The 24,849-nt window shown below is 37.1% G+C and overlaps 1 protein-coding gene across 1 annotated transcript in view; it reads left to right on the plus strand.

Annotated features, from left to right (window-relative positions):
• LEKR1 (leucine, glutamate and lysine rich 1) overlaps window positions 1–24,849 on the plus strand; it is a 275,552-nt gene that overhangs the window by 134,518 nt on the left and 116,185 nt on the right. The window contains exon 8 of the mRNA XM_071214463.1: window positions 7,154–7,339. Within this exon, the coding sequence (XP_071070564.1) occupies window positions 7,154–7,339 (186 nt within the window). The remainder of the gene's footprint in view (window positions 1–7,153; window positions 7,340–24,849) is intronic.

A 24,849-nucleotide genomic window follows, 5' to 3' on the forward strand; every position in this document is an offset into this window, starting at 1 on the left:
AGTTTTTTTTAACCAATCCTATTCAGTCTCAGTAATTTTGGAACTCTTGGCAGAAATCAAGAAGAATCTGGGGGGCACTGTGGGAATCTTGATAGCTTTGCCCTTTTCCAGACCTGACTGCTGGGCCTGGAGGAGGACCACACCAAGTCGGTTTATCAGTGTCACCATGTGCTGGTCTCCTAGTGTTGTAGGCTTCCATCCTTAATTCTTACAGATACTTAAGTGTCCTAAGAGCAGGGCTTTGGGGCCAGAGAGTAAAACTCACATTCTGGTTCTGCCACTTGCAAGTTATTTCATGCCTTTGTGTCCTCATCTATAAATAAGGAAACACATATGCATGCATATATGTGTAAGATATATTACTTCAAAAAAATGCCTAGTTCAGTAAGAAATCAAGATATGTTACCTGTTATTATGTTATATAGTCTCAAGCATCGTGTTTTGTTTTGTTTTATTTTTATTTTAAAGTCCATTCTCCTTCTTTTGTATTAAATTCTCATTATGCTGTGGAAATGTTCTTTGGTAGTGGGGTTTGTAACTTTTCTCCCAACTAAGAAAACAATATTAGTTCTTTTCACGTACAGTTTTAAAAAATATAGTTAGACCCACATAAATGGCCTAATTTATTTTTGACAAGGGTTAAGAAGCAATTCAATGGATGAAGGAAAAATTTTTTTTTAATGTATGGTATTGGAGCAATTGGGCAACAGTAGGCAAAGAATGAAGCTTGACCCATATCTCACACCTTATACAAAAATTAACTTGAAATGGAGCACATACTTAAATGAAAATTGTAAAAGTTTAAAAACTTTTTTAAAAAGCAGGAATCTTTGGGACCCAGGATTAGGCAGAGTTCTTTTAGACTTAAACTGTAAGCAAGTACATAAAAGGAAATATCAATAAATTAGATTTCAGGAAAATTAAAAACTTTTGCTCTGTGAAAGACCCTATAAGAGGATGAAAAGTAAATTACAGGCGGCGGACTTGGCCCAGTGGTTAGGGCGTCCATCTACCACATGGGAGGTCCGCGGTTCAAACCCCAGGCCTCCTCGACCATGTGGAGCTGGTCCATGCACAGTACTGATGAGCGCAAGGAGTGTCCCCCGCATAGGGGAGCCCCATGCACAAGGAGTGTGCCCTGTAAGGAGAGCTGCCCAGTGCGAAAGAAAGTGCAGCCTGCCCAGGAATGGTGCCACACATATGGAGAGCAGACACAGCAAGATGACGCAACAAAAAGAAACACAGATTCCTGTGCCACTAACAACAACCGAAGCAGACAAAGAAGAACACGCAGCAAATAGACACAGAGAACAGACAACAGGGGGGAAGGGGGGGAGGGAGAGTAATAAATAAATAAATCTATTTTTAAAAAGTAAATTACAGATTGGGAGAAAATGTTTGCAAAATGTAAATAATCCACTTAGAAAATGGGCAAAGGACATAAGTAATAAATAAATAAATCTATTTTAAAAAGTAAATTACAGATTGGGAGAAAATGTTTGCAAAATGTAAATAATCCACTTAGAAAATGGGCAAAGGACATGCGCAAGCAGTTCATGAAAGACAATGTACAGATGGAAAATAAGCACATGAAAAAATATTCAACATACTAGTCATCAGGGAAATGCAAATTAAAACTATAATGTGATACTGCCACACATGTATTAGGATGTCTAAAAAAAGACTGACCATCCTGATTGGTGGTGAGGATCAGAGGAACTGGATTACTTTTACTTTGCTGGCAGAATATTAAATGGTATAGCCGTTCTAAAAAATAGTTTGGCAATTTCTTCTAAAAATAAAAATATTCTTACCATATCACTCAACTATTGCACTCTTGGGCATTTAACCCAGAGAAATGAAGACCTAGATTCTTTCGAAAACCAGTAAAGGAATGTTTATAGCAGCTTTATTTGTAATAGCTCAGATGTCCTTCAGTGGATGAATGGGTAAACTGTGGTACATCCATACCATCAAATGCTACTCACTAATGAAAAGGAACAAATTATTGATATACACAACAGCTTGGATGAACCTCAAGGGAATAACACAGAGTGAAAAAGACAATCTCAAAAAGCTTCATACTGTATGATTTCATTTATATGACGTACTTGAATTAAAATTGTAGAGATTGACAATGGATTAATGATTTCCAGGGGGGTATGAATTGGGGTGAAGGGAGAGGTGGGTTTGGTTATAAAGGGTGGTACCATGGGGAGCACCAGGGAGCTTTGTGTTGATGGAACAGTTCTGATCTTGATTGTGGTGGTGGTCACATGAAGTTGTTGTAGAGGTGATAAAATTGCTTAGACCACACCCACACATGCCCACACACCCCCACACACACGAGTGCATGTATAACTGGTGAAATCTGAATAAGCTCTGCAGATTGTCCCAATATCAGTTTTCTGGTGTTGATAATGTACTATAGTTATGCTTAATGCTGGCATTGGGAGAGGTAGGGTGAAGGAGACATTGGACCTTCTTATACATTTCTTTGAAAATCTATAATTCAAAATAAAAAGTTTAAAAATGTGTATAGTGTTTTGTGATCCCTACATTAAATAATAAATCTAGTGCGTTTTTCTGTCATTGTAATAAAACTGACCTAGCTATGTAAAGTTATTGTGAATTTATTGTTACAGTTTTTGTAACATCCATATGCCTTGACAATAAGGTTATAGAGATATCCTATTATTATAATGACCTAACTTAACTTTAAGCTTATTTGAACATCTTATCCAGGCAAAGAAATTGATTTCATGGGATTGATCCTAATAATTGTTCTGAATTACCTAGTGTATATAGTTAACACATTCTAAAAGCTAAAAAGATATCCATTGACTCTAAACTTTTATTTAAACTTTTTAAATGCTCTCAGCACTTTAAATAACAAATATTCTAAAATATATTAAGCCCTATATACATTGTACAGATTCAGATACTTTAAAATGTTTGCACATTATAAATGTTAGGTTTTAAAATCAAAGTCCAAAACAGAGAAAACATTCCTAGAAAAAGGGCATTGCTTAATATATTTTTTTGCTGACAGTATGCTGAGTATTGAATAGCAGATAATGAATGAATTATTTCCTACTCTGATAATGAGTGAATATCATTTTATGTAATCAATATTTTAAAGTATAAATATTCATGGTTAGATTTTCTTAAATCACTGGTTTTTATAAAAGATTTTAGAAAAACTTATTATTTTTACCAAGAAAGAATATTTTATCAAGTGCAGAAGCAATTTTGCTTCTACTCCCAAAACAACGATTGACTAAATATCTCTTGAACTTTTAAAATTCAGGTCCAAAATTAGGCTTAGAAATGTAGTCCATTAAAACAGATAAAATTAGAGATAAAGTAGACTGATTTACTTGTCCTGTTAAAAATGTTTCTTTCTTTTGGATGTGTCTTTCAACTGCCTTACCTCATCTGACATTAAAAATGTGAGGGGAACAGATGTAGCTCAGTGGTCGGGTGCCTGCTTCCCATATACGAGATCCTGGATTCAGTCTCTGGTACCTCCTGAAAACAAAACAAAACAAAAAACTACATGCAATCTTTTTGGGGAGTAGATGTAGCTCAGTGGCTGAGAGTACCTGCTTCTCATGTATGAGGTCTTGGATTCAATCCCCAGTACCTCCTAAGAACAAAACAAAAAACCACGTGCAGTCCTTTTAGGGAGCAAATGTAGGTCAGTGGTTGAGTGCCTGCTTCCCAGGTACGAGTTCCTGGGTTCAATCCCTGGCGCCTCCTGAAAAGAAAAATGGAATTCAGAATGCTTGCCTATGAAGCAAAGGTTGAGTTAATTCTAGGGTAGAGGAATTATGTGTGGAGAGGAAATTAATAAAATATCTCAGGCCTAAAATGACTTATAGGCCAATATTGTGTCACATGTGTAGGTATGATTGGTGCAATACCAGTGGTGAAAATTGGTGTGAGTTCCAGGAAAATCAAGGTCTATTCCAGACTTGAGTCAGAAAGGCTTTCGAGGCAAAGGTAGCATTTGAGCTCTCGCAGACCAAATATATGAGACTTAGAGGACCTTCATGGGGTGGTGCACTGACACAAGGAAAGCACAAGCAGAGTTCAGTGAGCAGTTTAGATTGACCTAGTTGGCAGTGATAATTTCTTTTTTTTTTTGAGGTACCAGGACTGGAGATTGAACCTGGGACCTCGTATGCAGTAGGCTGGCACTCAACCACTGAGCCACATCTGCTTGCCTGAGTTGGCTCCCTTATCTGTTTTGCTCATTGTTTGCTTGTTCGTTTTTTGTTTGTTTGCTTGTTTTTTCTTTAGGAGGCAACAGGACCTCCCACGTGGGAGGCAGATGCTCAACTGCTTGAGCCATATCCTCTCCCACAATAATTTCTGATCCCCACATTGGAACACGTGACTGACAAGTATGAAATTGGTTTTTCTGTTGTTGTTATTTTAAAGATTTATTTTATTTACTTACTTTATTTTTCTTTATTTATGCCACCACCACCCCACCCCCCAAGATGGTTTGTTCATCGGTCTGCTCATTACTTGTGCACCTTCTCCAGGAGGCACTGGGAACTGAACCCAGGACTTCCCATGTGGTAGGCAGGTGCCCAAGTGGTTGAGCCACATCCACTTCCCTGAAATTGTTTTCATGGCAGAGGTAGGATTGAATATTTGACACCAGGATTGTCCCAGACAGTGTAACATAGGACTGCCATAGGTACAGGTGATCTGTAGTATGCCAAGGGTGAGTTACTCATCTCCATTGGTTTTACTTTCCTAATTCTGTCTTAGAAACTTTGCAGCTCCTGTTAGTTTTGAAATCTTGCTGTACTTTTCCATGGGTTAGAATATATTTGACAAATAAATTTGTATTGCAGATTCTTATTCTTTTAATGACAGCTAGAAAGTCACGTTGACATAAATAGTTATTTTAGAGACAGATAGTGTACACTAACAGAGTCAGCCTGCTAACCTAAGCAGTGTCATTCTGGCAAATGAAAAATAGGTGACAGAGTGTGCATGCTCCTCTGCAGTGTCATTCTGACTTATACATAGGCAGATTGGTTAGAGAACGAACAGTCAAGTCAAGTTTATTCAGCCCTAAGAAACTGACTTTACAGCTCCAAAATTACCCAGAAAGACTTTTTAGATGTGAAGAAAAACTCCAACCTTCTTATTGTCTTCAACTATATTCTTTTGAAAACTGTATGTGCTTGTTAGTGTATTAGTGGTTTTCATCACACAAATGGGTGTTTAGTCATACGTTTTTACAAGCATATAACTCTTCTTAGCAAACAATTTCCCATGTAAAGAAACCATTGAAATGTAATGGAACACCGCTTATTTGATCTCTGCCAATTTATATCTCCAGGTTTTTCATTTTGACTAGGAACTAAAAGCGAAGACCCCTAACTTTCATGCCCTGATTCTTTTTTGTTTTGTTTTGTTTTTCTGAGTCTCTTTTTTTTTAACCTTATATCTTTTTTCCCCTCTCCCTCCCTGCCCTCCCCCCCCCCCCCCACCGACTGTTTTTGCTGTCTATGTCCATTCGCTGTTTGATCTTCTGTATCTATTTCTCTTTTTGTCTTCTCTTCTCGTTGGTTTTTTTCTCCTCTGGTATTCATCGGGATTCAATCCTGGGGACCTCTGATGTGGAGAGAGGTTCCCTGTTATGTGTGCCACCTCAGTTCCTGGTTTCTGATGCGCTTCACCTTGAATCTCCCCTTTGTCTCACTTTTGTTGCAGCACCATCTTGCTGTGTGACTCACTTGCACAGGCACTGGCTTGTTGTGTAGGCACACTTTCTCTTTTTCTTTTTAACCAGGAGGCCCCAGGTATTGAACCCAGGTCCTCCCATATGATATGCAGAAGCCCTATCACTTGAGCCACATCTGCTTCCCCTTAGTCTTAAATGCCACATTTTCTCCCAGATATACCTTCTACCCAAGGAAAGGCCTTTTGCTTTTCTCTTCTTGGATCACATCCCTGATCCTGCTTATCACCATCCATTAAGACATACTCTCTTCCCACACTGTATTCTGGCTCACTGCTTACTTCCCTTCTGTAATCATTTGTTGACCATATTGTCTCTATTGCCATGTTTGTCCTACATGTCTCTACTTCTGGTCTTTACTGGCCCATGTGGCTGCTGTTTGTGCTGTAGTAGCCCCAGGAGCAATATACTAAGCCATACTTCTTTGACACCCAATTATATGCCGAACTCATCCCATAGTCCAGGGATAAGAAAACCAAGAAAAGGAATGCCAAGTAAACTATCTAGAGAAGCAGACTGTCTAGATTATCATGTAGATCACATCCTCATCAATTCAGTTAATTGTGGATGTGTAAATTTTATAGAATTTTATCATTATCATGTGTGGTATGTTCCTATCCTTTTTAATGCTGGTTTAAAGCAACAGTGCTGAGAAGACTGATAAAGGGAAGCTTGATAATAATCATTCTGAAGGATAGTATGCTCCATGTATTTATGTAAAATTAGCACATTTAAAGCTAAGTAGATTCGTGAAGGCATAAATCTTTAAATTATTAAACTTCACCCAAGTGGTAGAATAATGAGAGACAATTGCTATGATGAATTCTAGTCTCCTTTTGGGGGGACAGAGTACTATTAGACTCATTAAGCATTAAGATACATTAGCTTTCTGCCCATAAATTGATTAGTTTTAGACACCACAGATTCCATTCTTCTCCTCCCCTACCACCTTTCTTTATAATTTGTATAGAATATATCCTCGTTAATTTCTTAGACATGCCATCCCACCAGCTCATGCTAGCATATTTAAATTTACTTTTCTGAATCATGTTGCCAGGAAAACAATTTAACCCAGAACATTACCCAGATATTATGTTATTCATTTATGTGAGTAGTTAAAAAGCAGCCTGAATTGATGATTGATAGAATTTAAAGGCTAAAAAACTACTAAAAGTTCTCACGTGTCATTTAGCAATACAAGCCATTTTCTCATTTCTTTCTCAGAATCACTACAGAATTTAAATTTAACCTTTTGATAAGGTGCCATTATACTATCTGAAAAATCATGTTGGCTTTCACCTATTTTTGCAAAAGAAACTAATCAGTTCTAGAGAAATGTTTTATGATTCAGATTGCATATTTTTAAACTTGGAATTTTCTTTACAGAAATCGCCATACTGAATAAAAATTTGATAGTGTTTCAGAGAAATAAGGCATGCCTTGAAGAGGAAATGAAAAATCTGAAATTGTTATCAGATGCAGCTGTATTAAGGTCTCAGCAGATTCAGACATCAAATCAACAGGAGGAAAACTTGCAAGCCAGGTGCAATAATTTGCAAAAAGAAGTACTAGGTAAAAGCAAATTACTTTTTGCTGTTATTAGCAACTAACTATAATAAAGAAGTGTCTAATTTTTTATTTTTTATTATCATACCAAAATCTTGTTTTAATTTATGTTGCAACTAGCCTAATTATTAATAACTATGGCAATAACTGTATGTGATCACTATTTACTATGACTCCTTTATATTCTGCCATTTAGAGTGGTAAGAATTAAGTCTATGTTAAAAACATGTTTCAAGTACAAAATAAGATTTCAGAAAAACAAAATGGGATTTACTTTGTTATATCATTATCCCTGATGGATTCGTGGGTTAGGGTGCTGAAGGAAAATATAGTATATACTACTTTATTAGGCGAATCCAAATTATTAGGCAATCTTTCATTTCCCCAAATGAAAATATTGAAAAATTGTTTGGGGCACTTTGGGCAAATTTTTTTTCCTCCTCGGGGCTGGGGATAGGCAAGGGAGTAAAGAGTTTAAGAAACAAAAATACGAGAAAAGTACATAGTCCGAGGCAAGGGCCACGATCATGCTGCAGAATGAGACACGTGCATGGGGCCCCAGTTCAGGGCTTTTTAAAGTTTTTCCTCCTCACCCTTCATAATGTTGGGGAGGGGCTCCAGCTCCTTGCTGTTCTGATTAGTTGCCTCACCTGTCATGTCTCAGGGGTCCAATGTGAGGCCTTTTAGGGTATCCAGGGCTTTCCCTTGACCCCGAATCCGATTCTCACTAAAAAAACATTCTTGTAGCTGGGATCTTGCAGGATCCCTCAGGAGGTTTCCAGGCAGGTTCTCACAGCCATATGGTCTGCTGGCTGTGTTGTCTGCCAGCCATATTGTCTGTCAGGCCCCAAATGTGACCCAAATCTTCCCTTTCCCTATTCTAACCTGCCTCAATTCCCCCCTTATTCTTAAGGGGTCACTGAAGGGTAATGGTCATTCTTCTGTAGCTACTTCCTGCTTGTTAGGGGGAGTAGGCCCTACCTGACAAGGTGTAAAACCCTCGGATATTCTATTGTGGTTGAGGGAAGACAGGTCCAGCACCCCAGTTAGAACTGGATAAAATCCCTGCATGACTAATAAGGCATTGATTCTGTAAGAAATAAACTTAATTAAAATTTTGAAGATACATGGTGCCACTAAAAAGAAAAAGAATATGGTGGTAGGTGTACCCAAAAAGGGGGCCAGCCATGACATACTGGACCACAAGAGTGAGAAAGGCCAGGTGCCTTCAGAAGCTGCATCCTCCCAAAGAACAAGATTCTTCCTTGAGTTCTTTATGCTGTTGGTTAACTCTAGGGAGAGGTTGTGGTAGACTAGCTGGTGTCAGGACAGCTAAGAGAGGTATGGGGAGGCACTGCCTTAGACATAAACTCACAAAGACAGTATCGGCAACAACAAGACAAGTATATGACAAGCAAAATCAAGATAGTACTTAGGAGAGCCATTCCTTTCTCTTACAGGCACATTCATTAACTACTTAGAAAATGAATTAAATTTACCAAGATTTTTAACATGCTCAATATCTCTCGACATATTATCTAGAATAGAAAAGATGTCATCATAATCATCAGGCATACAGGTTCAATACTTAATACTAATCAGTGTACAAGTTCCTCTTTGAACTGTAGTTAATAGATCTAAGCTCCAGGTTTGCAACATCATACATGTTACCTCTCCATGGGACCAAGCCATAATGCCAATTGTGTTGGTTTAAGTTCTGCTCACAGTACTCTGGTAATCATTGCTCTGCTTGGTATGCCCTTTACACAGTCAGATGCTGTAGCACAGTTGATCCTAGAGAGAAGGTAGGGAGGTAGGCTCCAGTGTTTCATAGCACCCTTCAGCACTATGAAACAGAGCTGGTCTGGGAGTGATATCTATTGTACATCTGCCCATATCAAGTCATTTGGGCAAGGTTTTTAATTTCTGTGTACCTCAGAGGAAAGAGTGTCTTGGGAGTAAGGCTGAGGACTTTGTGGTTTTTTTCCCTGAAGGCAGTAAGGAATCACTGAAAATTGTTAATCAGGAGAAAAATACAATAAAGGCAGTATCTTAGCAAAATTAATCTGTTAGCAATGTGTGGAAGTATTCTGAACATCAAATGGTTAGAGCCCAGTAGCCACTAGAAAATATCTTTGCCAGTAACCTAGGCCCAAGACTGACCATAAGAGACTGAAGAAGGAGAGGGAAATAACAATTTTAGGTCCTTATGTGTGCTAGTTACCATGTTAAGGATAGACTTTTGTCAGTCCTCACAGTGATTGTGAAAAACAGGTATAGTTATCCGTCTTACAGAGGAGAGAACTAAGGCCCAGAAATGTAACCTGCCTGTACCAAATGGCTGGTAAATGGCAGATAGGGAAAGCAAACCCAGCCAGACTAAAGTTTTGTGTGCTTTCCCCACTTTGTCTACTCAGCCCTGTCCACTGCTCTCACGGGAAGGCTAAGATAGAATCACAGTTTAGAGGACTAGGCAGGACCAGGGAGGTGGATTCATGTCTGAGTAGACAAGGGAGAGGAGTCTCAGAGGGCTCTGAACTCTTATGCTCGGGAGTCTTTAATGATGGGAGCATACTACTAACTAGGGGAATCAGGAGGGAACCTGGTGTTGCTAGAGAAGATACTGAGTTAAGTTTTAGACCCATTAAATCAATTTAAGTAGTAACATGAAACCAGATGTAAATGAAAACATCAGGTAAAATAAAAAATAATCAGATATTCCGATTTTCTCTTGTGTAAATTATCTGTTCTTAGATTTTGCCAATATTTTATTGCTTTATTGGAATTTTCCTAGACAATGTGTATTATTATATTATAGGCTTACTATTATTCTAGCAATGGGAGAACTTTTATCATTGATATAAAGGCAGTGGCCACCAGAGGTTCTAAGGAGAGGGAGAGGGAAGAATAGGTATAACATGCGGACATTTTCAGGATGTTGGATTTGTCCTGCATGACATTGCAATAATGAATACATACCATTATACATTTTGTCATAACCTATAAAATTGTGCGGGGCAGAGTGTAAACTATAATGTGAACTATAGTCCAGTTAGTAGCAATGCTTCAGTATGTGTTCATCAATTGTAACAAATGTACCACACTAATGAAAGATGTTGTTAATGTGGGATAGTGTGGGAGGGGGAAGGGGTGGGACATATGGGAATCATGTATATTTTTTATGTAATATTTATGTAATCTAAAGCTCCTTTAAAAATAAAAAAGAACAATTGGCATAGTATAGATGTTAATTCTTTACCTTCTATATTCATCTTTTTCCTAATCTATAATTTTCCTGTGGACTTCATTTATGGTAAAATTCACCATACCAAAGTTTTCATTTTAATATGATCAAATGACTATCTTTCATTGTTTTGGGTTTGCCTTGGTTAAAACAGTCTCTCTCATTCTCATACATGCAGTCTCCTAGGTTTTCATTCAAGCCATTAATACATATGGACTTTATATGGTATAAGATATAGGGATCCAATTTTGTTTTCTTCCAAATTGATAGCTACTTGCGTCAGTATTATTTATTAAATAATCCATCCTCTCCACTGAATAGAAGTATCAGTCATGTTAAAATTTCATATGTACTAGGATCTATTACTTTGTTCTCTCTTCTGCTCTGCTAGTGTATTTGATGTAGCATTAATGTCATATTGATTTGAATACAGTGACTTAATAGCATTGCCTCATAGCTAATAAGGCTATACTTTCTCCACTGTTCATATGTATGTGAACATACACACATACATATACATATATTTGTAGGCAGTTATTCTTCCATTTAACTTTAAGATGATTTTATTTATCTCTAATCCAAAGGATCCAATAAGTACCTTGTAAAGTTTTTCTCTCTCCAGTCTTTATACTTTTCTTATATATTCACAAGCCTTTATTCTTCCACATAAATGTTAAGATAATGTTATTAAATTCTAGTTCCAACAGTAATTCTAACTGGAATTGCATTATGTTGATATACTAAGCTTTGGAGAATTGACATTTTTAATCTTCTCAATAGTATAAAAGTCTTCCCATTTAAGAATATGGTTTGTCTTTCCATTTCTATAAATTCTATTTTATGTTTTTAAATACGATTTTATAGTTTTATTCTAATATGTTTCTTTCCTTATCTTGTTAAATTTATTACTTTATCATTCTTCTCTCTACTATAAATGGAGTATTTTTCCTATTTCAGTTTCCAATTATTTGTTGATAGAATAGAGGAAAGCTATTGATTTTTGTATATTTGTCTTCTATCTACCCACCTCACAAAATTCTCTTATTCTAGTGGTTTTTGTAAGTGTCTGCTGGATTTTCTACTTTTCTAGTTATGAAGTTATACCATAAATCTCTCCCACAAAAGGATTTATTTATTCTTTTCTGATATTTATATCTGTTCTTCTATTTCTTGTCTTGTTCATGTCTTATTAACTTCATTTGCACCTCAGTAATAATGGTGACAGTGAGCATCCATGCCTAGTTCCTGATTTTAATTGAAATTATTTGATGTTATGCCACTTGGAATTATATTTGATTGCCTTTTTTGGGGTAAATATTCCATATTTTTAATATTTTTCTTTCTAGTTCTAGTAGATGCTTTATTAGAAATGCTTTTGGATTTGGTCAAATGACTTTTCTGCATCTATTGATATCATAGTTTGTTTTTTTCTCCTTAATCAACTGGTGAGATGGATTAGTGGTGATGAATTTCCTGATATCGAGCATCTTTGCTTTCATGAAATAAACCCTACGTTATTTCTTTTTATTTATTGTTTCCTACAGGCTTATCTTTTATTTATAACTTTAGCATCTATATTCATAAATGAAATTGGTCTATAAATTATTTTATTTGTAAGGCACTAATTTTATCAGAATTTAATGTTAAAAGTTAACCAAACTTTCTAAAATAAATATGGTAAATAACATTGGGCTATCTCTTTTTTAAAAGTTAGATAAAACTTAACTGGGAACCCAGTATCTTTAGGTAAAATTTTATTATAAACTCATCCAATTCTGGTGCTCCTTTCATTGGTAGATGTTTCATCTTTCCAGTATTTTCTGTAGTAATTTGATTACTTAAAATATCATAATTGCTGAAGTGAGGGAGAGGGAAGAAGAGAGGTGATGTGGGGGCATTTTTGAGACTTGGAGTTGTCCTAAATAATATTGCAGGGACAGATGCTGGACATTATATATCCTGCCATAACCCACTGAATATACTGGGGGATAGCGTAAACTACAATGTGAACTATAATCCATGCGGTGCAGCAGTGCTCCAAAATGTATTCACCAAATGCAGTGAATGTGCCGCAATGATAAAAGAGGTTGTTGATGTGAGAGGAGTGGTGGGTGGAGGGTGGGGTATGTGGGAACCTCTTATATTTTTTAATGTAACATTTTTTTGTCATCTATGTATCTTTTTTAAAAAAATTTAATAAAACAACAACTACAAAATATCACTTCTTTCAGGGTCAGTTTGGATTATTTCTACTTTGCCAGGAAATCCCTGTTTTCTCTATGATTTCAAAATTAAAGCCATAAATTAGCATATTTTTAAAAAAAATCTCTATCCATAGTTATGCCTGAAATCTGATTTTTAATTTTGTCTATTTTTATCTTTTATTATTAACTAGGTTGCAAGGCCTTTATTTTGTTGTTCTTCCCAAAACATTAGATTTTGGATTTATTTATGCTTATTATCATTTTTACTTTCCATGACATTAATTTTTTTATTATACAGATTGTGGGTTTATAGAATGATCGTGCATAAACTACAGGATTCCTGTATACCACCCTGTTATTAATACCCTGCTTTAGTGTGATACATTTGTTATAGTTGATGAAAGCACACTTTTATAATGGTACTATTAACTATAGTCCATAGTTTAACTTAGGGTTCACTTTTTATGTTGTGCAGTTCCATGGATTTTTAAAAAACTTTTATTCTTGTTAACATAATCAACCTAAAATTTCTCCTTTAACATCATTCAAGTATATAATTCACTGCTGTTAATTGTTCACAATGATGTATTACTATTACCACCATCCAATACCAAAATTTTTCCATCATCCCAAATAGTAACACTGTACATTTTAAGCCTTAACTTCCCATTCCCTATCCCCATCCTGTCCCCTGGTAACCTATATTCTAGATTTTGACTCTACTGAGTTTGCCTATTCTAATTATTTCATTTCAGTGATATTATACAATATTTCTTCTTTTGTGTGGCTTATTTCACTTAACATGATGTCTGTATTAGTCAGCCAAAGGGGTGCTGATACAAAATACCAGAAATTGGTTGGTTTTTATAAAGGGTATTTATTTGGGGTAGGAGCTTACAGATACCAGGTCATAAAGCTTAAGTTACTTCCCTCACCAAAGTCTATTTGGAGCAAGATGGCTGCTGACATCTGTGAGGGTTCAGGCTTCCTGTGTTCCTGCGTTCCTAGGGCTTGCTTTACTCTGGCTTCGAGGTTCCTTCCTGGGCCTGGCTTCTCTTTCCTCTGTGTGCTGACTTCCCAGGGCTCCAGTTTAAGTCTTCAGCATCAAACTCCAACATCAAAAGCCCTCAACTCTGTTCTTTGCCATGCCTTTTATCTGTGAGTCCCCATCCACCAAGGCGTGGGGACTCAATGCCCTAATCATAACTCAATGATGCCCAGGTACAGATCAGATTACAAGCATAATCCAATATTTCTTCTTGGAATTCATCAATTATATAAAATTGCTACAATGTCCATGTTATAACATTTGTCAGGACTTCAGTCCTTTCGATGGCTGAATAATATTTCATTGTAATTATATACCACATTTTATTTATCCATTCATTGGTTGATGGACATTTGGGTTGCTTCCATCCTTTGGCAATTGTGAATAAGGCCACTATGAACATTGGTGTGCAAATATCTGTTCAGGTCTCTGCTTTCAGTTCTTTTGGGTATATACCTAGAAGTGGAATAGACAGCTCATATGGTAATTCTATACTTCACTTTCTGAGGACCTGCCTGTTTTCCACAGCAGCTACACCATTTCACATTCCCACCAACTATAAATGAGTGTTTCTGTTTCTCCACATCTTCTACAACACTTGAATTTTCTGTTCTTTTAATAGTGGCCATTCTAATGGGTGTGAAATGGTATCTCATCATGGTTTAGATTTGCATTTCCCTAATGACTAATGTTGAGCAACTTTTCATGTGCTTTTTGGCCATTTGTATATCTTCTTTGGAGAAATGTCTATTCAAGACTTTTCCCCATTTTTTTAATTGAGTTGGTTTTATTTTTGTCCTTGAGTTGTAGGATTTCTTTATATATTCTGAATATTAAACTCTTATAAGATATATTACTTCTAAATATTTTCTTCCATTATGTAGGTCATCATTTTACTTTCATGATAAAGTTCTTTGAGGTGCAAACGTTTTTAATTTTAATGAGGTTCCATTTATCTGTTTTTTCTTTTGTTTCTTGTGCTTTGGGGTGTAAAGCCTAAGAAACATTGTGAACACAAGGTCCTGAAGGTGCTCCCCTACATGTTCTTAGAGGAGTTTTATAGTTCTGCCTCTTATATTTAGATCCTTGTTCCATTTCGAGTTGATTTTTATATATGGTGTGAGATAGTGATCTACTTTCATTCTTTTGCTTATGACGATCTGGTTTTACCAGCATCATTTTTTGAAGAGACTGTTCTTTTCCAATTGAGTGGTCTTTGTCCCCTTTTCAAAATTCAGTTGATCATAAATATGAGGGTTAATTTCTCATCTGTTGATTCTATTCCATTGGTGTATATTTCTGTCCTTGTGCCAGTTCCCTGCTGTTTTGGTGTTAAGATTTATTTTATTTATTTATTTCCCCCATCCCCTCATTGTTTGCATTTGCTGTGTCTGTTGTGTGCTAGTCTTTTTAGCAGACACCAGGAACTGAACCTAGGACTTCCCATTTGGGAGGGAGGCACTTAATCGCTTGAGCCACCTCTGCTGCCTACTTTGTTGTGTCTCTCAATATGTTTTTCTCCTTGTGTCTCTTGTTGTGTTATCTTATTGCATCAGCTCGCTGCGCCAGCCTGCTTTGTAAGCTCACTGTCTTGCTTATCTTCTTTTGAAGGCACCGGGAACTGAACCTGGGACCTCCCGTGTGGTGGGTGGGAGCTCAATTGCTTGAGCTACATCCACTTCCTTACCCTGCTGTTTTGATTACTCTGGCTTTGTAATAAGTTTTAAGAGCAGAAGTGTGAGTCTTACAACTTTGTTAGTTTCAAAATGACTTTGGCTATTTGGGGCCCCTTACCCTTCCATATAAATTTGGTGATTGACTTTTCCATTTATGCAAAGAAGGTTGTTGGAATTTCGATTGGGATTGGGCTGAATCTGTTAATTGCTGTGGGTACTCATGACATTAAAATTTTGCTTCTTTTTATTAATTTTATTTTCCTAGTTTCTTTTGTTATTTTGTTTTTGTTTTTCAGAAATAAAAAAATTCTAGAAACTAATAGTTCTTTTATTTCTCATCATTTTTTCAATAATGGAGGTGTTTAACGATATAAATTTTCCTATAAGTAAAACTTTATGTCTCATAGTTTTAAAAATGAATTATTCTCCTTTTCATTATTCTCTCAATACTCTAATTTATCATTGTTTTTTCCTTTGGTCCAAGGATTATTTAGAAGAATATTTCCTAATTTCTAAGTAACTAAGTAGGTTTTCTTTGAAGGGGGGATGTTGTTACCTTTTTATTATTTAATTTGGGGGTGTACTGATTAAAGAATGTGATTTATAATACCTCTCTTTGAGTTTGTAAAACTTTATTATTTATGCTGAGTACATGATCATATTACAGAAATATTCCTTCAAAATGTGAAATAAAATATAATTCTTTACTTGAGTTTGTAACAGTTGGGTCTAGCTTTCTTGAGTTCTTCTCTCTCAATAGACTGTAGATGCCAATGCACTGACTTCCAGCTTTCAGTATTGCAGATGAGAAGTCTAAATATTTTTCTTTTAAGCATAACTCTTTCTCTACAACTGCAAGCAAGATAGTCCCATCCATCTGTCCCATGGCATCTAAGGCCTCTCTCAATTATAGTCAGGGTGGACATCACCATCTCAGAATCCCCAGGATTGGGGAATGAACGATGGACCAGAGTAGACTTACTATTATTCTACTATAGACTTATTGTTATTCTAGCAATGGAAGAACTTTTATCATTGATGTGGAGGCAGTGGCCACCAGAGGTTCTGAGGGGAGGAAGAGGGAAAAATAAGTGTAATATTGGTATATTTTCAGGACATTGCAATTGTCCTGAATGTCTTTGCAATGACAGATATAGGCAATTATATATCTTGTCATAACTTACAACTATTGTGCAGGAGAGAGTGTAAACTACAACGTAAACTTATAATCACACTTAGTGGCAATGCTCCAATATGTGTTCATCAGTTGTAACAAATGTACCACACTAATGAAGGATGTTTTTAATGTGGGAAAGTGTAAGAGGGTTGGGGAGTGGGGTGTATGGGAATCCCCTACATTTTTTATGTAACATTCATATAATCTAAGTAGTTTTTTAAAAATTAAAAAGTATTTAATTAAAAAAATAAAGATAGCTCTTTCTTTTAACTAGAAATGTCTTAGTCTCCCCCCCCCCCCCCCTTTTAAAATGAACCTCAGTGTCATCTGATAAGTCACTCATAATCCCTGGTTCATGATATATTTATTCACTGGCTAGAACTTCATATAGAATGTTGGTAGCAGGCATCCTTGTCTTATTTATAATTTTACACACTGCTACATAACTTTTGGGTTTGAGAAGAAATTATAATGAAAATACAAAATTATCTAGAAATGAGTGATAACAAAACACTTTATATCAAAATTTGTGGGAGGCAGCCAAAGTGGTGCTTTGAAATGTCTAGCCTTAAATAATTATATAAGAAGAAAAGAGTAAGCCTAAAGATCATAGAGAAATATGATAAACATAAGAGCAACAATCAGAGAAGTAGAAAACAAGGATACAATAGTGAAGATCAATGAAATAAAATTTGATATTTTTGGAAAAAACTAACAAAATAGAAAAACCTTTGGCAACTTTGATCAGAAGAGGAGAGAAGATAAATGAACAATATTAGGAATGAAAGAAGAGAAATAATTCCCAATAAAGAAAAAAATTTTTAAAAGATAATGCTCTTAAATTTTGCCAACATCTTCACAATCTTAGATGAAATGACCATATTATTAGAAAAATATATCATTACCAAGTCTTTCTCAAAAAAATCAAATGGCCCTTTAACTATTAAAGAAATTGAAGCAATGATTAAGTGTTCCCACAAAGAAAAGTGCAGTTGATTTTCCAAACAAGTTTTGTTAAAATTTCAAGGAATAGAGGATCCTAATTTTATACAATATTTTCTAGGCAACCAAAAATTGGGGACTATTTCCCAGTTCATTCTATAAGGCTAAGATAACTCTATTACCAAAATCAGCCAAAGATATAAAAGAAAGAAGTATTATAGGCTGATTTCTAGTATTAATATGAGTGTAAAGATTTTCAAAAAATAATAGAAGCCAACAGCTTTTCTTTTTGCTCAGTACATGATCAATTCTTATGAATGTGCCTTCAAAATATGAAATAAAATATAATTCTCTCCTTGAGATTACTAAAAAAAAGTCCTAGAAGATAGGAATTATTACCATATCTTTTTTTTTATCCCCCCTCCCTCCCTTGTGGCTTTTTGTGTGCTGTTTGCTCTCTGTATCCATTTGCTGTATGTTCTTTTTTTTTTTAATTTCCCCCTGCCCCTTTGTGGCTTGCTTGCTGTCTGCTCTCTGTGTCCACTCACTGCAGGCTCTTCTGTATTCTCCCCTGTCTCCCTTCTCTTTTTGTTGCACCACTCAGTAATGAGTCGGCCCTCCATGGCATCTGCGGGCCGGATGGTGCTCTCCAGCATACAGGCAAGCCTGCCTTCTCAAGGAGGCTCCGGGACATGTACCGAGAGCCTCCCATATGGTAGACAGGAGCTCATCTGATTGAGCCACAGCCACTTCCCACCATACCATTTTTATAAATAAGGAAACTTGAGGCCCAGAGAAGTTAAATAAATTCTTCAAGGTCTTGCTGTAAGTAGAAAAGCTAGGGTCTGTACCTATATGGTCCAATTCCAAATCTCACTCTCTTTTCTCCATGCTATACTACAATAATTGCTGATATTTATTAAACACTATCTATGTGCCAGGGACTTTGCTCATTATTGAGCTTAGTTCTCAAATAGCATCTGGTGGGTAAAAATACAATTATTATCATCTTGCCACAAATGAGGAAATCAAACCTTTGTCAGATTAATAATTTGCCTTACTTTACAAAACTACTACATGGCAAGGAACTTTTAACCATGACAAAGCCCAATTAAAGGATTTAAAGTCCCATTTCTTTTGATATTTAGTCTACAACTGAAGCCTTGTGTGCAGTGTCCAATACTCTTTCCAATGGAAATTGGTATATTGGAATTTGGAAATGGTTTATTTGAGGAGTTGTTGAGGGAACTGAAATGTTTATCCTTTATAAGAAAGGTGCCACTGTTTCTTAATGGACTGCCATATAGAAAAGGGAATAAATTTAATGTGTTTCCTTCCAACCAGCCCAACTATGACCAGGAGGCTAAAATTTTAGAGGAGCAGATTTTAGAAAAGAACTTTGCCCTAAGAGAGCTATTCAACAATATGAGCTACCTTATGAAGAAGTGAGCTGAGTCCAGATGGCCATCTTTTAGGTATATTACAAAGGGATTTCCAGGTTTGGTAGGAAGTTAAACCAGGTAGTTTAGAATTCTAAGATTCTGATGCTTCAAATACTCTTTTGAGAGTGAGTGTGATAAAAAGAATAAATAAACCAGTCTTAAACTAACTATATGAAATTTGTATGCAAGTGAATTCCTTATACTAGTGATCCAAAATATGTCAAAACGGTATGTGGAATTTTTATTTTATAAACTAGATAAAGCAGGGAATTAATGTGGCAAACACTTTCTGAAGATGTCCTCTTGAGTTCCTTACAGAATTGAAATTCTTCTCATATTCTAGATTCTCCTTTTGGAAGAGCTGCTCTGGATGACTCCCAGAGTTGTAGATTCCTCAAGGCTTTTTAGAACTAGTGGCTGTCTGTAACTAGATGAAGGCACCTTTATGATTAATAACAGGAAAGAGCAGCAAGAATAAATTTGTGCAATTTATTATATCAGGAACTGTTAATGCTGAAATATAAATAGTTGTGATATTCTTTAATTTATGGATAATACCAGTCTTGGAAACTGTTGTTTTAGAGTTCAGCTTTGGCCTTTCTTCCCTCAAAATAAAGTACTGTTAAAACTAAATACTGTTGAGAAGCGGCTGTGGCTCAATCAGTTGGGCTCTTGTCTACCTGGGTTCACGTCCTGGGGCCTCCTTGTGAAGGCAGACTCACCTGCATGCTGCAGAGAGCTGACTCAGCAAGGTGACGCAACAAAAAGGGAGACAAGCAAGAACACAGAAGAGTGCACAGCAAATGGACACAGAGCAGACGGCAAGCAAGCCGCAAGGGGGGAGGGGAAATTAAATAAATAAATACAGACACAGAAGAACACACAGCAAATAGACAGAGAGAGCAGACAGCACACAGAGAGCCACAAGGCAAGGGGGTGATAAAAACAAAAACTAAATACTGTTAATATTAATAAGATCAGTAAAAAATAAACCTGTTGAGATACCAATTTTCATTGATCAGATTAGCAAAACCCTAAAGTTTGATAGTAAATTGAATTGGTGAGGCACTCTCATATACTGCTAGAGGGAGTGCAAATTGGTACACTTATTGCAGAGGGTAGTTTGTCAATATCTTTCTGAAATGGAAATACACACCCACTTTGACCCTGCAGTTGCATTTCTAGGAATTAATGTATAGATATACTTATGAGTGAAATGATGTGTTTACAAAGTTATTCATTGCAAACTTGATAATAACAACTGATTGCAAACAACTTAGAAGATCATAATAGACAACTTGCTAAATAAGTTGTGAAACACTTAAACAGTCGCATCCATGCAGTCATAAAAAAAGATGGAGAAACACCTCGTGTGCTGATATTTAGAGATCTCCAAATTACATTGTCCAGTAAGAAAAACAAGACACATAGCATTGCACATACACTGTGGTACAATTTGCATAGAAATTAGGACATGAAATATATATTCTTATTTGCTTGAATATAAATTTTTAAAACCTATGGATGTATAGACAAGAAATTTTTTATTTTATTATTTCTTTCTCCCCCTCCCCCCATTGTCTGCTCTCTCTGTCTACATACACCCTTGGCCACACTGGGAAACTGTGTCTCTTTTCTGTTGCGTCATCTTGCTGCGTCAGCTCTCCATGTGTGTGATGCCCCTCCTGGGTGGGCTGCGCTTGTTTCACATGGGGCAGCTCTCCTTACAGGGTGCACTCCTTGCACATGGCAGTTCTGCACATGGGCCAGCTCACCACACCAGTCAGGAGTCCCTGGGTATTAACCCTGGACCCTCTATATGGTAGGTGGATGCTATATCAGCTGAGCCACGTCCACTTCCCTAGACAAGAAATTAATAACAATTTTACTTATTTGGGATAATAGGAAGTAGGTGAATGAGATAATATAGGGAAGCCTTTTATTTTTAAATAGACAATTTTTATAGCACTTTTTAGATTTACAGAAAAATTGAGAAGGTAGTTCAGGAGAATTCCCATATGATGGCTCCCCTACCCCTGCTCCCCTGCACAGTTTCCCCTGTTATTAACATCTTGCTTGTTACAATTAATGAACCAATTTAGATACATTAGTATTAATTAAACTTTATAGTTTATTCAGATATCCTTAGTTTTCTCTAATGTCCTTTTGCTGCTCTGGCATCTTATCCAGGATACCACATTAGATTTAGTTGCCATGTCTCCTTAGGTTTCACTTGGGTGTGACAGTTTTGTAGACATTCCTTGTTTTGATGCTCTTGAGAGTTTTAAGGAGTTTAGATAGTTTGTATGAGGCCCTTTTCTGATGTTTTCCTCATGGTTATACTGGGGATATGGGCTTTTGGAAGGAAGACCACAGAGGCAAAGGGCCATTTTTTTTTTTTAAAGATTTATTTTTTATTTATTTCTCTCCCCTTCCCTGCCCACCCCCTCCCCCCCCCACCCACCAATTGTCTGTTCTCTGTGTCCATTTGCTGTGTGTTCTTCTATGTCTGCTTATATTCTTGTCAGTGGCACCAGGAATCTGTGTCTCTTTTTTTGTTGCGTCATCTTGCTGCATCAGCTCTCTGTGTGTGCGGTGATACACTGGGCAGGCTGCACTTGTTTTGCACTGGCAGATCTCATTATGGGACGCACTCCTTGCGCGTGGGTCTCCTCTATGCTGGCGACACCCCTGTATGGCACAGCACTCCTTGCACACATGAGCACTGCACTTGGGCCAGCTCATCACACAGGTCAGGAAGCCCTGGGTTTGAACCCTGGACCTCCCATGTGGTAGGCGGACACTCTATCTGTTGAGCCAAGTCCGCTTCCCCACAGGGCCATTTTCATCATATCATATAAGGAAAGGTAAGTTTTTCTCCCCTGTAAATTTATTCTCCAAAACCACCACCTCCTGCCCCATCCATACTACTCTCTGGAAGGAACTCTCTATATGCAGACCACATTTAAGGAGTGGGGAGTTATGCTTCCCTTCCTTTAGGGCAGGATATCTATATAAATTCTTTAAATTTCTTTTGCATGGGAGATTTGTCTCTTCTCCATTTATTAATTTATTCTTTCATTTATATATTTATGGATTCAAGAATATTTATATTTTGTGTTTTCATCTAATACTACTTTGTGGGTTTTTTGTTGTTTTTGCTCAAATTGTTTCCGTTATGGCTATTTTTTTTTCATCATTGTGACACATTCTTTGCATTTGGTAAATACATTTTGGAGTACTGCTGCACCACATGGATAATAGTTTATATTACAGTTTATGTTCTCCCCCAGTCCATTCAGTGGATTATGGCAGGATATATAATGTCCAGCATCTGTCCCTGCAATATATTTAGGATAGCTCCAAGTCCAGAAAATGCCCCCACATCACATCTCTTCTTCCCTCTTCCTGCCCTCAGCAACTGTCACTTTCTCCACATCAATGCTACAATTTCTTCCATTACTAGTCACAATAGTTCCATAGTAGAATATCAGTAAGTCCACTCTAATCCATATTTTATTCCTCCATCCTGTGGACCCTGAGATGGTGATGTCCACTCCACCTCTATATTGAGAGGGGCCTTAGATTCCACATGGATGATGGATGTGATTCTCCTACTTGCTGTTGAAGGCACTCTCGGTTCCCTGGTGTGGTGGTTGACCATCTTCACCTCCCTGTTAGCTGACCAGGGTAAGCCCAATGAACCAGAGGGTAGGAGTTGCAAGTCTGCTGAGGCTCAGGGCTCAGCTGGCACATGGAATCCAGAGATTCAAGTCTCCTGAGTATACATCAACCCTATTGCCAACCACAGATTCAGTAAAACTGACAGAAGAGGCATGTGTAGACAGGTCACATCTGAGTCCAACTCAGGAACACCAATTCCTGGGCCAACTGACACAGCACTGAATTCCAGAGCCATTTGCCTTGACCATAGAACCTGTGGGTCTCCGTAGCTCTCAGGAGAACCAGCACCTGGGTTTTTATCTACTTTGGCTGTCTCTATGGTCCTGCTGAGGTTTGTGTAAGCACAACCCCTCTGATGACCTCTGAACTCTTTTTTGAAGACTCTTAGCCATATAAACTCATTTGTCTTTGCCATTTCCCCTTTTTATTCAAGGTCAAAAAGCAGTTTTTAACACATGATCCTACACGTAGGCTGAGATATACGGCTGGTCTGGGTTAACCCTTTTATTCAAGGTCTTTTTCTAGTTACATCACCAGCTGATGCTTGATACTAATCTCTCAGTACCAGGAAGGCTCAACCCCAGGAGTCATGTCCCACGCTGGGGGAAAGGTAATGCATTTACATGCCAAGTTTGGCTTAGAGAGTAGCCACATTTGAGCAACATGGAGGTTCTCAGGAGGTAACTCTTAGGCACCCTGCAGCTCTAGGCCTAGTTCATATTTCAAGCACACAAGCTCATAAGCATAGTCATCAGTATCAAGAGTTCATTGTTGGACCATCCTTCCTTGTTGCTCTTTGCCATTGCACTTGGGAGATTGTTGCTGTTCCATTGGGGAATGGGATAAAGCTCCCCTGAGTAGGAACTCAGCACTCCCTCAGTTGTCATTTGTAACTGTGACTACTGTGAAAATACCCAACATATATCCAAACATTTTTATGTACCCTATATACATGTCCTCCCTACCATGTGCCCCCCATCAATAACATCCCACACCAGTGTTCTTCCCCTGCCATAGCTGAAACTCTCTGTGGTCCAAAACTTCTTAAAAAATGAAGCCTAAGATATTGCCATATTCAATTAATAGGAAAATGAAATATAGTTATGGACTTAAAGATTAGAAATAGAATACATACTAATTTAGAAAAAATAAAGTAAAAATAAATTGGGGTATTACAAAATAAAAAATATTATAAAGCTCTTTTTTTTGATGTTTTGTGTTTCATCACTGTAATAGGTGTTGCCATGTATGTACAGTGGCAAGGCAGTTTCTTTCATTTCTTCCTCAATGTCTACATCCTTTTTTTTTTCCTCCTAATTTTTAATTTTGTCTTCACAAAAGTTTTAGATCACAGTAATTCACATGTACAATATAGGGAATTCCCATATATCCAACATCAAACCCTTTTCCCCTTCCCCAGCAATGATCTTTTTACATGTCCATGTTATATTTGCTGCAGCTGACGTACAGATATTGAAACAGTTTTCAAACTTGGTTCCATTTTGGTTTACATTATGGTTTATATTTTAGATGGTACAGATTTCTAAAATTTTAGTTACCTTATGTTTTACATTATGGTTTACATTTTAGCCTATAGACTTTTATACATTTTTGGTGTAATTTAACATGTCCTAGATCCATCATTGCTTGATCTTGTGGAACACTTCCATTGCCCCCCAGTTACCCTGATTCCATCTATTATATACCCCTCTCCCCTCCCCTCAGGACCCACAGTGACAATAAATCTTCATTACTTGAAGGACCAGATTCACAGATACTTGCAACAATGGTGAGGGCTTGACATACTAGACTGCCCTAACCCATTGGGATGGGCCACCAATTCTCTCGAGAGACACAGTTCCCTCTGTTTGAGAACATCAGTCCTCCCCAGGATGTGGGTATACCTTCACACTCATTATATGGATTTCCACCCGATGATACAACACACTATGACAAAATGAGCACTCACACACTCCCTAGAAGCCTGCCCTGTGCCAGATGCCCCCCCTTAAGCATCTTAAACAAGTAATTCTTCTTATAGTTTCTAAAGAATTTTCTCAACATTATAGTTTCAACCATATACCTGATAATCTCCAATG

Source organism: Dasypus novemcinctus, chromosome 4, assembly GCF_030445035.2.
Source record: "Dasypus novemcinctus isolate mDasNov1 chromosome 4, mDasNov1.1.hap2, whole genome shotgun sequence".
Classification (NCBI taxonomy): Eukaryota; Metazoa; Chordata; class Mammalia; order Cingulata; family Dasypodidae; genus Dasypus; species Dasypus novemcinctus.